This window comes from Cylas formicarius, unplaced genomic scaffold (assembly GCF_029955315.1).
Source record: "Cylas formicarius isolate icCylForm1 unplaced genomic scaffold, icCylForm1.1 PGA_scaffold_1__22_contigs__length_36826433, whole genome shotgun sequence".
NCBI lineage: Eukaryota > Metazoa > Arthropoda > Insecta > Coleoptera > Brentidae > Cylas > Cylas formicarius.
Genome location: NW_026844264.1, coordinates 17,935,303 through 17,952,522, shown reverse-complemented (window position 1 = coordinate 17,952,522; position 17,220 = coordinate 17,935,303). Strand labels below are relative to the sequence as shown.

Sequence of the window (17,220 nt, the reverse complement as noted above, 5' to 3'; positions counted from 1 at the left end):
TTGAATTTTGTAAGTGGATGGACACAGATCCAATTCCTGTGCTCGATGGCGGATGGACTCATTCGGGTCTTCCTCAATGTTACGCTCTACAGCATCTATAGCTTCTTCTGTACGCACCGTACGGCATCTCTGGGGATGCGAGTTATCAATAAGAGTAAACGTGGTGCGAAAACGTTCCATGGTTAATCGAATTAACTGCTCTCATGGACGATTTTGTCGACGATAAAATAGATGAAGTGCGCGATACGTATTCCGCACAGAACGATTATTTTCCAAATAAAATTGCACTATTTGCAAGCATTGTTCAGGCGTGACTCTATTCATGATGCATTGTCAAATCAAACTGTGAATAAATCACTTGGCAACTGTTAAATCGGTCGCCATCTTGAACAGTAATGCCAACTTAAAGTTCTATACATCGAAAAAAAAAACACCCATTATAACTTAGCTCAATAAATTCGAACGCAAAGAAGATATCTAACTCTGAATTGCACAATTATATATTATTATTTTATATAACAAAATTAGTATTCCACCTTATCCGAGTGCACTGACATTCGATCAAATACGGCACAAAATTTATAACGCCCCACCAAAAGTAATTATTTCTGATTTTGTAGCAAAAGTTCAAATAATTTCGTCAAAATATCCCGAAATACAGATGTAAATAGGAACAATTGCGCAGAAATAAAATCAACTCCTTTCTGTTTGTTCCTTTAGAGTATGACGGAATTAAATTTTAAATTTAGATGCAGTTATCCCGACTTGCTACGTCTCTTTAAAGATGCAGCTTTCTTAAAGGAAACGAAATTTTCAATATTAATTTAACGCTCAGTAGCGTTGCAAAGTCTCTTAGAAAAAACTAATTTAAATAAAAATTGTTAAAAATTTTGAATAGCGACTCAACTCGTTCCGCGAATCCTCGACGGTATTGAAATTTCACGCTGCCGCGCCCGAAACGCGAAAGGAAGAATTTATTTATGGATTCTGCAAAACGTAAATACATTGAAAAGTTACAAATCTTTGAAATTTTCGTCCGGGAATAAACTCTTTCATCAGAGTTTATTTCAGTGATTTTAAAATGTTTACCATACCCATATGTTAAAATTTGTTACAATTCAAGTTTTTATTCAAATAGTTTATTATTTCTGAAGTTATCGACTGCTAGACACTGCTCGCGGTCGAGCTCGCTTCCTAACCTTACAACAAAGCAAAATGTCAAAGCATCGGAGAACCCGCACTAATTAACTACTTACGTGCTATGTATTGTTATTAGTCATGCAAGTTTTGTCTTGTTTGCACAGTAGAGAAAAGTTCAATTATGTTAATTAATAAATTTATTTAAAATAACTAAAATTCCAACAGTTATTAATTTTCTAGACTCATAGCTTGCATTTGGAGCGCTGAAAGGTGGTTCCAAAATAAAAAAAAAGTTATCACTAACTAAACTAACTAATGAGTTTGTAGGCTACCTAAATAGTTAGAAAATATACACATAGTCTCTACAATATGGGATCGTCATCAATATAAAGTGTAGCATTTCATTTTAGTTTGTATTTACTACAACAAAGTCACAGCTTTATGCGAATTTAAACCTGTATTTAAAGGTTTCTCGTACTTTCTATCAGTCTCAAAACTTTTCCGAGTTCTTAGGGAATAATATGAGCAAAATGCTCCTTAGTTGTTTTTATAGTAATCTTTTGCATATACAGGGTGGCGCAATATGGTGCGGAAAAATCTTTTTTATTAACACAATTTTCTTTTTTTTTTAATATGATTGAAAAAACGTAATAGAAAACTTTAATTGATGGCAATAGGAGAAAGTTAATCGTAGGGTGTTTAAAAAATCAGATAAAATTCGTTGCCAACATTTAATAACTAGCTTTATCAAACTCAAAGTAATATACTTTGCTACCTTTTACATTACATTACCTTGCAAATGAAATTATTTTCTCGATATATTGGCATCGTGTCATAACAATTAACAGCAAAACAATATATTTTTAGTATTTAATGTATCAGGCTAATATCGGTTCCACTTGCTCTAAATCGATCAAAAACACTTTACAAAATCGCGGCATGCCCGAAGTCATCAGGAATTACCTGGCCTCTTCAAACAAATTAATCGAGAACAAACACCGATGGAGAGTCTCGTTAAAGCTCTGAGCTTGTTCGATGAGTTATTTATCTCGAATCAAATCCAGGTTCCTGAGACCAAATCCAAAGTGAAGTGGATTTTAGTTTGGTATAAAACGCTATCAACAAAAATTAACTCTAACCCTTTGGACCTTGCACTTTGGATTTTGTGGTTTACACTTTGCCTTCAAAATTCACATTGTTTATGTCTCCTTTTATGTATTTAAATTTAATTTTAAATTGAAACCTGTATGTGTCTGGATGGCAAATTTGACTGAACAATTTTTTTTTTAATTAAGCGTTACCAATTTTGGAGCCCCATGACGAAAATAAATTGCTTATTTAATTTTTCTGTGTTTAATCTTAAATTCCCAAATAAGCACAGAGTTGGCGTGCGGAAAGTGTCACTTTAAGAAGTCGTTTGTGAGTTCTAATGTCACTCAGTGAATGTATTCGTGCTTTTTTACAAAAATGCACTAAAAAACTAACGGTCCTAGAAAAAGTAGAGAATGCAATCCGGTTCTGAGCCATTTTTGATTTAAGTTTTGGCGAAAAAAATTTGAATTATCAAATTTTAGAGTATAAGATTGCAATTAGCGCCCTCGTCATATCCTCACCATGATTTTTTTGTAACTAGGTAAATCTGAAAGCTGTTGAGCGGTTGGTAGTGACTTTTAGTAATAGATGAACACTGTTCGAAGATAAAATCTACCTGGCGTGAATTGTATATGTGATAATCTGACTTTTTTAAATCGAGGTTGATTTGTTTGGATCATTGGAAGAACTTAAAGCGCTTCAGATCCTATATCGACGTTCTGTTCTTTATTTGGGAAGCCTTTGAACATGAAAGTGTTAGATTTCTTCTGTTAAATGAATTATAAAGAATCTTGATTTTTGACATGTTATTTTAAGTGTATTAACTCTTACCTACAGTGTGATGTCTTTTTAAGCCTGTGGGAGAATTAATTAATTAATTGTGAATTTTTGAACAAAGTTTTACAGAGCTAAAATACCACAGGCCAATATTGAAACAAATTTAAAAATCTAAAATAATATGTAAAAAAAATACAAACAATAATAAAGATCGCAGGTTTTGTATGTACACATCTGTTATTTTACTTTTTGTAACCTTCTGTTAAACCTAAACAATTTAATGAGGAATTCATTTTACATATATTTGGTGATATCTATGAAGATACATATTATCATAAATACAAAAAGTAAATAGCGTCATATTTTATAGAGGAATTTTAACCTTAAGTATTCGAATTACATAATTGTAAAGACAGATAGTATAATGTGGTTATAAAAACCATTTCTTTTTCTTGTGAGATCTCCTTTTTAATTCACTATAGTATAAATATTTTGCTTTTAAAAGAGAGAAATAAAAAAGTAAAATTTTTATGTTTTTATAACCTAGTTACAAAAATGATTTTTTTTTACTTTCTATATTTACGTTAAAAAAGTACGCAGCAAGTAAAATTATAAAAATATTTTTATCAAAATAAAAATGCCAAAGCTGCATATCAAGGACTCTTATGTAAATTTGAACTCCTTTATAACATACCTAGTATTCCCAACCTAAAGTTCAATGTCACAACAATTACATTCCCGAAGGCTGCCAAAACGCTTCCGTCGTATGGATTTCCCGAATTCCATTCGAAAGACTCTCCGTGGATGAAAACCATTACGGGATATTTTCGTGTTCTCGACTCCAGACCTGAAACAAAACGAAAGTGTAGACTTATAAATTTTATTGTCCAAAATGAAATTGTATGTATTTCAGATATAGGCAATATGAAAACGAAGGAAATCGTGTTATATAGTAAAACGGTAAATAAGGTTTCCATTACACATTTATAATGTCCATAATAATTTGATACCGCTCTTAGTACCCACACTAAACTAAATGACTGCCCAGATCCTGATATGATACAAAGTATTAGTAAATTTGACCAACAACGAACCAACTATGATATAATAGCAACTGAAACGTCTTCATAAATACAATTTTGCCTACTAATAAAATCTTAAAATATCATAACAGCAATCCATAATCCAAATTTTATCAAGTTTGCCCATCTCCTAAAGGGCATGTTAAATTTTCAAATGGATTATTTTTTTATTGACTTCAGAATAAACAAAATCTTCGTTTTCTATGCAGTAAATAGGCAAAAAAACCAATTAAGTCAGACATCAATCAACTCCATATAATCTACTGTAACCTAAATATATAAAATAAATTACAGTAAAGGAACAATTATATACCGCATCGTGGATTCAAAGGGAAAAAAAGAAAAAAACGTATCTCCACAACACTCACAAATTAAAGCATTCAGAAGCGAGTGTGAATGTAATTTTCATTGTTTGTAATCAGTGTTATGAATTGTGACTTTCCTTGAATGTAAATAGATTCACCTTATTGACTTTATGACTTTTTTAACCACTTTTATTTGATTTTGTATAACGTTTCGGAGTTCATTAACTTCCTACAAGATTCCGTTTCTTCGTAAGTTTTGTGGTGTTCCCTTCTGTAAAATACCGATATAGCGTGCGGAGAGTGTAATTTTACCACGTGAGTTTCATTTCCCATATATGTGAACTGAGACAGCTAATTTGTTTAGAGCTGAAGAAGATGAATGACCTTCCCTTAAACTAAAATATGACACAAAATGCTTTTAATATGATTCTTCCACAGTGGAACCAAAGAAATTCTTGCAAAAAAACTTACCTTAACCAAAAACAGACAATTATTAATTTCCTTAATTATTTATTAGTGACCAACTTCAAGCATGCACTCTAATAGATATGTTGAATTTCTTTGGACGTGCCCTTAAATATCGAACAATTTTTTAGGTGCTCAAAATTAATAAATCCACGAAATAGTCCGGGATTTTCAGAAGTTTCGCTCTTATCACGGCTCCGAAGAGCCTTTTCACAATCTCCACAGGAATTACTGTAATTACTAATTTTTCATAAAATATTCTTCTTTGAAACATTTTCATTGTGTATATTATGTATATTTACCCAATAAGCACAATCTAATTGGGCCCGAAAATTGGTCGACCCTAATAACGCAAATTCTGTACAATTATGAATGTGGCTGTTATAATTTTCATGTAATCTGATCAAACCAAAGTAAAAATCTTTCACATCAGTTAAGCCGAATTCTTAACAATTCAAGGCTCTGATGATGTAGAAACCCTCCTACTGAACTGGTCTAACTGGAAGAATATCAAATAGATGCGTTGTAAATCGAATGCAAATTTTGTATTTGCCTTTTACCTCTCCCACAAAAACATTTCAGTTTTCTAAGTCAAAGAGTCTCTGAGCTCTCAAATTTAAATTAACGAGACATGAATAATTGGGATATTTAAATGAACACCATTCACCCAAGTTCAGGACCATGGAAAGGTATTTAAAATACGATTAGGAACATGAATAATCGATATCTGGAAGCTTGCCGTTCATAAAAGACAAGTTGAGGTATATATTTCGCGTTCAGGTAAAACTCGGAATGGAAAAAATGTGAAATTGCAAAATACGGTTCATGAAATCGGTCAATAAAAATATGTGTTTTATATAGGAGATAGTCAGTCTCTCGTGAATGCCAGAGATGCTTTAAATTTTGTATATAAATATGTATATGCAGATTTTTAGAGAAATAAATTTATATCAGAAACACACAGAAGTTACAAACATATCTTTTTTTCCTATTATAATTGTAAAACACAAAACAAAATATTTCTACATTGCATGCTCCTAGCGTCTTCTAATAACAGATCTCTTTTCACGTAACAGTATATTATGCAACAAGTGCGGTAAATGGCATGGCGAGTAACAGAGTAAAAGTTTATTAAACGTGTTGTATACTATGCTTTTTTTACGACCTATAGTTTTTGCGTACATTCTTGCAACAACTCGAATACATTCACTGACATGACCGTGAAAATTCAAGCCGTGTGATAAAATATCCGAAAACATCCGATTGCTCCCAAACCGGTGGGGTAATATCCCGGAAATGTTCGAATTGGCTCGGAACCGTGGGACAAGAAACTCACGTGGTAAAGTGACGCTTTCCGCACGCTAAATCGGTCTATAATTTGGAATTTTACAGAAGGGAGTAGAAAAGAACGATTTTTTTGCCAAACATTTAAGGCAGAGTCCTACAAAAAGTCGTGACCACGTAATAGTCACTCCGGATATAATGAAATAAAAGCGAACAACTGAGACATGCAACGTTTATGTTGTTGCGTTGCATTTTCCAAAGATGTCAAGTGAGAAGTGGGCTTTACATATACTGGAGAAATCATCCTGCGAAATATCGGCTACGTATTGAATAACATTGTTTTGCGCGAGATCATTTGGTCATCCATAAAACTCTGAATATATTTTTAATATACTATAAATCTTACTTTATTAACGTAATAAGGAAATCTAGATTTTCATGGTGATTTAAACATAAATATGGAAATTTCCTAAATTAAATAATACAAGTTATTGTCACTTTGAATAGCTTTTGCTCTATCGCTTCTGTTATATTAATATCTGCCCTGTATAGTTTGGCATTTCTATATAATAATATCAGAATAATGTCTATATTTACTATTTTCATTATACACTTGCGTGTATTGTAACCTTTGAAATTAATCAAAAAAAGAAATATGCTGTTTCAAAGAGAATTTAATATGCTTTAATACGAGTTGAAATTATTTTTTTTATTACCAAAATAAATATGCTTATTGCCAATTAACAACTTAACAATTTTTTAAATAATGTGTATCACCTCTTCTTGTTGAATGTTAAACCACGCTTCTTCTACTGCAACAATTTGCTCTGGGATCGAGGTTAGAGTACGAATCTAAACTCAAATTCTTTGTTTTAGCTCTTCCCATAAATGTTAGATCGGAATGAGGTCGGGATTACGGGCCACTCATAGCTCGAACATTATTTCCGAATATAGTCGACATAAGGAACCACATGAGCTATTAAAATATCCTTGATATACCTAGCACCTGTTAAACCTCCTCTGGCTTGACCATGATGGCCCCAACCGATGAAAACGGGGTCGGTTCGTGAGTCCATAGAAATTGCACTCCAGATCATGCAGAAACTACCTCCATAAGCAGCCCTTTCTTCTATGCTGCGTTCTGCAAATCACTCTCCTGGTCTTCGATATTCTTTTCTTCGTCGGTTGTTACCGCAGAGGCATATTCTGGTCTCAACCGAAAACCGAACAGACACTCTTGTTCCAATATCAAATTCTGATGATCTCGTGCAAAGCGAAGCGCGCTCGTCAATGGAGTAAGTTATGAACCAATTGCAGGTTTTTTTTTGGGGTTAAGTTATTTTCATGTACCCTTCTTCTCACTGTCCACTGACTAATAGCCACACTTCATACTTCACGAAGCTGTTGTTGCACCTGAATCGTATTGAATAAAATAAAAAGGTCATCACGAGCGGTGGTAAATTGTCTTCTGCCTTTTTCAGGCCGCTATCTCCAGTTGGTAGACTCTTCGAACTGCTGCGCGTATCACATCCAGTTTGCGAGCTACAGCTCGCTGGCAAAGTCCATTTTCGATTAACGCAATAATTTGAGACGTTTTTTAAATACTAAGAAAATTATTAAAAACGAATTCTGTGAAAATTCCAGCGGAAAAGCAATTACTTTAAGTCTTTGACAAGATTGTTGCTCTAGTTTTAACTACAACATAAGCACATTTTATTTGTTTACTCGTTGCCACTCATATAAAAGATCGTCTCTCTCGTCAAATTTAAGTCCATATTAAAGCATATTAAATTGTATTTTAAACGGCATGTCTCTTTTTTTTATCAACGGAATAGTTTGTTTTTCATTTATAGTTAAAGTCGAAAATTTACAAATTAAGCAAATTTCCTAAGTGGAGTTATAAATTAAAGGAATATTAAAAACATAATTAAATATTGTATGTGGAATTTTTCTCTAATAATTTTTTAAATATCTTTTATGAATGTAATGCACAAAACTCTAAGAGATTAATTGGGAAAGTGTTGTGCAATGCTTCAAAATACATAAGCAACGTATGTCAATATAATTTAAAAATAACGAACCAGTAACACGTCATCCACTTTTAACCACCCTGTATAGTTATTTATAAATCTGGTTGGGGCGCGTTTAACATCATACTCCAAATTGTTTGATTTTATTGTCCTTCATATATACTGCATGTTTACTCCGCAGCACATACGTGCAGTTCCCTCTTGTTTTAATTTTCGCAAATACACATACCTTACCCCTTTCTAGATGTTGAGATCTGCCTGCGTCAGGAGTTGTGATTTTCCTCCACCCGACAGAAGATGGCGCCCACAAGGCGGGGACTGAGTGTCCTTATCGACTAAACTGCTCCTTTTTTTTTTCATTACTTGCCCTTTTATTTCTGTTTTCAGTTTTTGTGACTGAGCTTTTCCGTTTGTGATTTGCATTTTCGCATTTTATTCGAATAATGAGGCAAAGAATCACAATGTGCTCTGAGGAAAATGGAATTTTACTTTTCAGTTTTATTCTTTGAAGAACAAATAAAATTGATATACGCGAGAGAGTTCCGTAACGAAATGTTTGGGGATTTAAATGGGGGGTTGACTATTTTGTTTTTTTTTCTCATAGACAAAAAAGAAGAAAATGTCTTGTTGTTCCAAAAAAGTTAACATTATTTTGATAGCTCTCCACCGTAAACTGGTTTGTGTTAAACAAAAATGAATTTATTATAAAACTCATTTAGGACGGATACATTCTATACATTATCGGTTTTTAGTTAACCATACAAAGAACAATAATAATGGCAGTCACCGAAGAGTATTTTGGAATGATCCCACGTTTATTATGGGATGCAGAAATGCAGTAGCAACTTTCTTATTTTAAATAGAAAACCCAGTATATTAAGTCATTATTGTATTTTTCTGAACTTTCTAGAGATATTGTCTATATAATATTCTGCAATTTTTCCGACATAATTTGAATTTTATATAGACCAGAAAACCGTTTTATTGTTGATATTTCTAAATGTACAACTTTTTCAAACAGGCGTCCTAATACAATCCTTTTTTGTTCCGCATCTATTTATTTTTACTTTCTATATGGAAACAACAACATTGATTTATTTAATTAGATCTCGCAAACCTCACATTTGACGTAACATACAAAATATGTGTGACATATAGAGGTTGTTATTTGTGCGAAAAACTAAAAACATTCTATATATACAACAATATCATATCAACAGTATCACATCATAAAAGGACCACCCGATACACCTCCATAAAGAAATATTTTGCATTTAAACATTTATAGTATCGATTGTTCATATTTGTTATTGTGCAATCTAATGTGATGCCGCAGCTACGAAGTATGGATAACCTTAACATTAGTATCATGTATACGGTGGGCCGTTTATCTTGGGACACTACCGTTTTTAATATTTTAATTTTTTCTGCGAAGAATGATGTTTGCAAGACACTTAATACCTGCCAACTTCTTCATTCGGAAGCATTTATTGTTTCATTTGAGTAAGTTTTGTTGTAGACAGAAAACTCGAATAACGGATTTCATAAGCAATTTCGATACAGGGTACGCGAAAAATAAGATTAAACATGAAATTAAAAAACTTTTTTTTAATGGAAACTACCTATTTTTATAATCTTATGATATTTAGCTTTAAAAATTAAGACAATTTAATATAATATGCCTAATATTTTTACTTTTTCAAATATTTCCTTTTAAACATTTGTCTATCCCAAACAATATGTTGCTGCCATATAAGTTCAGTTACTGCAAGGTGGCCATGATGGCGTTTAAACAAAACAAGTGCTAGAACGCTGGCTCCTGAGACGTGTCTTTTATTGTTGATTACTGTCATAATTCAAATAATTTTTGACACATTATTAATTTATTTATTCATCGTTTATTAATTTATTTTATTCGTTTGCTTGCGTATCCTGTTTACCGTAAAGGAATAGATTGATATGTTAGAAAGTTACAGATCGAAGAATAAAAACTGGTCCCTCGCTCTTAGAGATTATAAAACAAAATTTCCATTAAGGAGGCGCCCAGAAAAAAATCTTCGACAGGATTTACCAACATTTTAGATTATATGGAACCTTGAAGAAGGAAAAAAAAAGTGTTTTCATTCTCAATAATGAATTGAAAATGAATTCTGTCCAGTTCAGAAATTAGAGTAACGGGATTACAAGATCAGGTTAGATTTTTGCAACAATCTTGTGGAAAGAATCTTTGTCCATCTGAGTTCATATTTACAACTTCATCTAAAATTACCCATTACTGCAACAACAAGAATAATAAAGAATATATGGAAGTTACAGGATCAGGTAGACCAAGTATGGCGCGCCATTTGGAGGTTCAGAATAATAGGTGCATTTTTTGATGAGAACTTGAATTCCCAACACTACTAAGAGCTTTTAAATATTATCCATTCCTTTGTTGAACATGAAGTATCTGAAAGGGAACGACGAAATTTAATTTGGCAGAAGGATGGCGCTCATTATCACAAAAATCAAGAAATTTGCACCTATTTAAATGCACATAGAGAATGGATTGGGGAGAATGGTAGTTACGCCTGGCCTCCAAGGAGCCCTGACTTAACTGCCTTAGATGTTTTCCTATGGGGTACACTTAAAGCTTTAGTTTACAATCACAAACCGTCAATTGCCGAGGAAGCGTCAAGTACTACTTTATACTACTTGTAATGCTCAAACTAGAAGACATATTGAACAACTATTAATTTTTTATTGATCGTTCTTTAATAAAATATTCACCAATGTTATCGTGTATCCTTGGTATTATTGTGTATAAATACTGCATACATACATTTACATAATCTTTCATCAAAGCGCATCAGCAAGATTATGGTCACCTATGAATTAGTAAATCATAATGGCATCACTTTAGCACTTGCTTTGTTCAAACGCCGTCATAACCACCTTACACCGACTGAACTTATATGGCAACAGCATATTATTTGTGAATGACCTTATATTAAATTGCCAAGAAAGTTAATATTCGCCCACGACCAATTAAACACCCTGTATATACAAAATTAAAATAAATTAAAGACCCTATGGTTTCTGGGATAAGGTAGTACCCAACATAAACGGCTCACCCTGTACTGGTTTCAGAAAATCGAATTATGTTTTTTTTTTTGTTCCGATCTTAATTCTAGACATATTGGGTATTGATATATATTTTGGTAGGGAGGATTGTGACTGTTGTTAGATGTATCACTGAAATTACATCTGTTGACGTTAATACAGTATTTTAGTTTTATACCTATAGAATGTCTTAAATAAATGGGAGAAATAAAGAAATTTCGAATCCTTTCTTTACTTGGAATGCAAAATATTGTTTCATACTATTACTGACATTAACAGTTTTCATCAGTTATTTGATATATCTTGTTGGTGTATGAAAGAATTACACGAACCCTTTTGCCGGCACATTAGAAAAAAGGTAATGCAGAATCCAAGAGTAGTTTTATTTTCATGTCTCAAATTGTAGGTACTTTTTTTTAGTTAAAACGTAACTCAAAAAATAATGCTGCATGAATATTTTGCTAAGGCCTGATGCTGGTTGGCACATACCGCACTAGTGGGATAGATAACAATGTGGTAACATTAAAGTTTTCAAAAAATAAAAATCCACTAAAATAAATTCACGAACTTTGGTATACAGAGGGAAGGGTTGGAGGATTTGACAGTAAAACTTATTTATCCTTTCAGGTGCTTGCAGACGAGAGAGCTGGGGCTTGCGGGGTGGTGGTGAAGAAGTTACACGCTGAGATCCTGCTGGACCTTTGCACTAAGGATCTAGTAGTGGTAGAGAGATCCAGGGCAGACAAGACATGCAGAACACAGTAGTGGCCTCCGGATATCTGCACTACGACGCACCAAGTGGTGAAGTGGAGTAGCAGAAAAGGATGGCTGGCCATACTTGGATGTGATGCCAATGCGCACCACGTTGTTTAGGACAGCAACGGCATCGAACCAATATGTTATATATTACAATATGTTGCATCCCCCGGACGAGAGGTGATGAGCAAATGTACCCAGCCTACGTTTGTCACCAGTTTCACGAGGTATGTGATAGGCCACTCTCTGCACCAAGTTCATGGCCAACTACTTTCGGAACCCAAGAAAGATGGATTAGGACTTGTATCGAACGGAATTATCAAGGTGCTTTCTGACACAGAATGGGCACTGGCGGCCTTTTTATAGAAGGTGCGTTTCATAACCTTTCCTTGGGTGTATTAACCAATGCAGTGTCTGGAACAGGGCGTAGATCGGGCTGCCGTTAGATATCATGGGGGTAGGCGACAACAGCGCATGCAGGCTGTGTTTAGAAGAGGAGGAAACTGCAATCCATTTCCTAATCAGCTGCGCACCACTAGGGGGCAGCCGATTAAGAGTACTAGAGTACAATGCATTGAGCATGATGAACTATGCACACTCTCGAGAGCTCTTCTAGAGAAGGGAGTGAAGACGTATGGGCATAATGGATCGAAAAGCCTGAATGCAGCGCCTTAGCCATAAAGAACAGGGACCCACCGCAGATTGAATAGGAATAGTATTAGGAAATTAAATATTAGGCACATTGTACTAGTTGCCAAAAGTTTTACTTTCCATTGCTAAATAAACAGGCACAAGGTGGTGTGTATATTTTTTTTTCAAAAAGAAACAAAACAGAAATAAAACGCAGAAATATATAGACTCGAAAAATAACGTTTTCATTTCCAAATGACATTCTTTATAAACTTAGTTCATTTTAAAACGAAATGACAAAAGAAAACCTATTTTCTGAGTTACACCGTAACATAGAATAATAATTTATACCCTTGAATAAAACGACTGGAAGATCGATGCGAACGCCGAAATTAATAAACCGCCTTGGGTGAAAATAAGAATAAAATCCGTAGCGAACCGGATTTAATTGTGTTTAATAAACATTAAAGAAAGTTCAAGGAGGTCCATTCTAATTATTAAGGGGGAAGACTTAGTCGAAAAGTAGAGATGGAAGCATTTAAGACCGACCGACCGAGAGGAATGGGACGATCTCTGTATTTGAAGGGTATTTTACCTCGTCTGGCCTTCTTTTCAGGAGAAGTTTTCGTCCTAATTTACAAGACAAAAAATTGGATGGCTCTAACAAGGAAATAATTAATAACCCAGGGCGTATTTAAATTACTATTATTAACCTCGTACCCTCGGGCACTATAACTTCTGCTTATACTTTTTATTTTTTGTGTGATCTTTATTGGAAATCAATTGTGCTTATGAGTTAAATGTTAATTGAGTGAGAGATTTAACCACACCGCAGATGAGTGTTTTATTTATATACGTAAAGGGTGATGAATCAATCAATCAAATTTTTCGGGTGGTGGGGGGTGATCTTAGAAAGTTTGTATCTAGGACACTTCGTCAAGATAAATTTTAAAAATGATTTTCACACTCAAAGGCAATTAAGAACACGAATTTAGACAAATGCTTGGATAACCTTTTATTAAAAACCTGCACTTTAAATTTAAAATGAATCCATCTTTTGGTTTACACATTGTTTATGTTGTCGAATATTTTAAAATTATTTAACAGCCGAAGAGCAAAACGGAAAACCAATTCGGTCTGATTAAGAATATGTATTTCTAAAAAGGAGTCTTGTAGTATTGTAATTGAAATTCTAATTGCCAATTCTTATTAAATCAATAGCCTATGTTTATCTTAATTGAAAATAAGTTCTTGTGCGGACATAACCATTTATTTTGCTAAATAGTCCCTTGGACTCCAATAAAATTCAATTAAATTGAGGTAGGGGGCTAGTGGCAATCTGTTAACATCCCTGCCATCGGGCTGCAATTTAGTTTACTGACCATATTTAATTAGTAAATTTCCCTAAACTATATTAAATTGAAGTTTGAGTAGAGTGCAGTTTTCCACACCTATGCTATAAATTTAATCTACCTATCGAGGCAAATGGTCCGGTGGACTTAGTGAGTAGTAGCGGACATGTAAACAATTTTGTAGTGTAACTTTTTAGCGGTATAACTCTTGATAAATAACATTCCCTTACAAAAGAACACTTTATTGAATTTTCGTCCAAAGGAGAAGCCTATACAGGTCGACGTGAGTGGGGCAAGTCGGACCTTTACTTAGCCTTTAAAGCTTTAAGAGAAGGAAATCCTAGGACAAGCTGCCAACCAAATCAGAAAAGAGGTCACACGCCAATCGAGGAGGAAAGTCGAGAGCCAATGACGACTGCTCATTTGAATCGTCATGAAATAACCAAATTTATGGGAACCCTGGTTGTTCTTCAAAGTATGAGGTACCTTCGTTTGTATTTTTTTATCATTATTGATACATGTCGGCACCCTTATCTTTAAGTGGTCTACTATCTACTACTACTCTATCATATTTCATTTTGGGTGTTAGTTATGTTTAATTTTGGATCGTATTAATTATCAGTCTAGCCTTAAAACTTACAATTCTGTTATTCGTAATGTTGTGAACGCGACCCGGCGACCGGTTAGGTCGGATTTTGAGTAGCTCCGATAGTTTTTTTTTTTAATTAGCTGTTTTGTGGTTGATCCAGCCAATGTTGTGCATATGTTGTGCATTCTATTAATGTGGCCAAGAAATCTAACCTTATGTCGCTTGGCTTGCCTTGGGCCCCCGCCCCCGTTACTATTTTTGTATTTTGCGATCTCTGACATACATTATTTATTTTATTTATTTATTTTAAACTGTTCAAACCAACTTTTCTGGAATTTTTCAGTAATTTACTAGAAAGATTAATCATACATTTTATGTTTCTTATATATAGCTTATTCAAAAAATAAAAAAATGGAACAGGGTAAACAAACACTTGAAATATCATAATTATTATTGAAATAAATATACACATAGAGAGGGAGAGAAAGAGAGGCAGAGAGGGATAGAGGTGGTGGAGAGAGGGGCGGAGAGGGAGAGAGAGGGATGGAGTGAGAGGGAAGGAGAGAGAGGGGTAGGGAGAGAGAGAGAGAGGGGGAAAGGAGTGAGGGAGAGGCAGAGAGGGGGAGAGAGAGAGAGAGAGAAAATAAGTCACTAGTTTTGGTTTGCTTTAATAAGTTTTTTTATAAATAACAAATAAAAGTCAGCTATTTATTTTATCACCACCACAATATCATTCTAGTTACCTAACAAACAGTATGTTCTTAGTGATTACTAAGGGATATGTTAACGTTCTGGCTTCATCAATTTAAATTGTAAGACACTCGGTGCTTACATTTTCACACCAATTTAATGTAATCATCTATCTAATACAATTTTGTCATCCATCTTGTAATAATTTAGTAGCCATAAGGAATTTAACACGGCATAAGTTTTAGAAATATGATTTATTTATCCTGAATAATTAATAACGCCATCGTGACGCCCGGGACGATATATCACGTATGGAAAAGTTTAACACCATCTATCCAATTAGCTTTAGCTGAAATGAAACTTTAGAGATAGTTAGGAAATTTGTGTTACCCGTTGCCGGTCTAACAATTCCAATAAAGTGAAATTTAAAAGTTTCAATTTGATTATCAACTTTTCGCATAAAATTACTCAATTGCGATGTCGAAAATTCCTGAGATTTTTTCGTGAATGCTTTAAAGCGGCGATGCGACTAGACTATAAACGTAAACATTTCCTTTTTCTCGTCGGCAAAATTAATTTTCATTTTTGTGAAGTACGGTCGTTTTGCTAAACGATTACTTGTTGAAGTAGAACAAACCTACCGATTAATCAAATTTATCTGATCAATTACATCCAAAGCCAACAAACGTATTCCCGAACATAATGATTTATTTTAAGGTAACAAATATTTACAAGGAACATTAGCTTTTACATCACTATTTATAGTCTTATAAGAAAACCATTGGTGTTTCGTAAAACGTTAAAAAGTTTTATAATATGGCATCCAAAACGTTTCTTTTGCTTTAGCTATACAATCTTTGATGTTGGTTTCTTCAGACTTTTCAAAAATATATATTCTACGTCTACTATGAAACCTGACCTTTTCTTTGAAAAATAAATAAAGGAACAACAACTGAGCAGGTACAATTAGTTTTCCAGGTAATTTTATATAGACACCTAGGTAAACTTTAGAAACGTTTTGTGTTTTTAATATTACTTGCCGAAATGAAACTATAAGTTTTTAAAAAGCCAAGCTGAATTGACATAAAAACCTGAGTAAAAAAGGAGAATATCGCATTTTAGGCAATATTCCTGAAAGTTGCTTGCTTTTCGACTCTATATTAAAAACAAAAAACAATGACAAGGACACGAAATATTGTAAACAAATGATAAACAAAAAGGTGAAGCGAAAAGGAGGTGATTCTTGTTTGGTGTTTATAGGTACTGTATGTAAGTTTTATAGCGAAAACGAAATTTCTTCGTTGCCGTTATAAAACTTATTTGTGGCTTATAAAAGTATTGATTACCTCTTAGTTAAGTGCTAAGATTGCTTTATGAGAGTAAAAACACAAACAATTGATAGCTTCTCACATTTTATAAAATTGGTAATCGAAAATTAACCGTTGCCACTATAAAATAAATTTTAGTTGGGAAGGTGTATTGTCCAAATGAGTGAACCATTCATATGTGAGTATAACAGGATCAATTTTTAATAGAACATTATATTTTAATATCTCAAGAAGTCTCTTTAATTATCTACTATAAGTCTTCACGTGAACACAAAATACTCAAAATAGTCGGTCTTCGCGACCCATTTAATCTTTTTAATTAAATATTTGCCGTTGCCCTTGCTACAAAGCCTGTTAATTTAATTTCCGGTTGATCAGTAACAGGAATAGCTATTTCTATGTTAATTAAAAATGTTAATCATATTCTTGACTAAAAAATACCGAAACCAAAACCGTATGTTCATATATAGTGCCTGATGCCACTCACTATTCACAAAATATTGCGACTCTTGCTGATATCAGACCAACAACGGCCTCAAAACAATCAAGTAAAAAAATATCTTCCAAAAAAATACTCTATGTATTGCCGCCTGCGAAA

At 33.6% G+C, this 17,220-nt stretch overlaps 1 protein-coding gene across 4 annotated transcripts in view; it reads right to left on the bottom strand.

Annotated features, from left to right (window-relative positions):
* LOC132696988 (neuroligin-4, Y-linked-like) overlaps positions 1–17,220 on the bottom strand; it is a 95,268-nt gene that overhangs the window by 22,414 nt on the left and 55,634 nt on the right. For all 4 annotated transcript variants that reach the window (XM_060662211.1, XM_060662209.1, XM_060662210.1 and 1 more), the window contains exon 3: positions 3,704–3,856. In XM_060662211.1, coding sequence (XP_060518194.1) covers positions 3,704–3,856 — 153 coding nt within the window. The remainder of the gene's footprint in view (positions 1–3,703; positions 3,857–17,220) is intronic.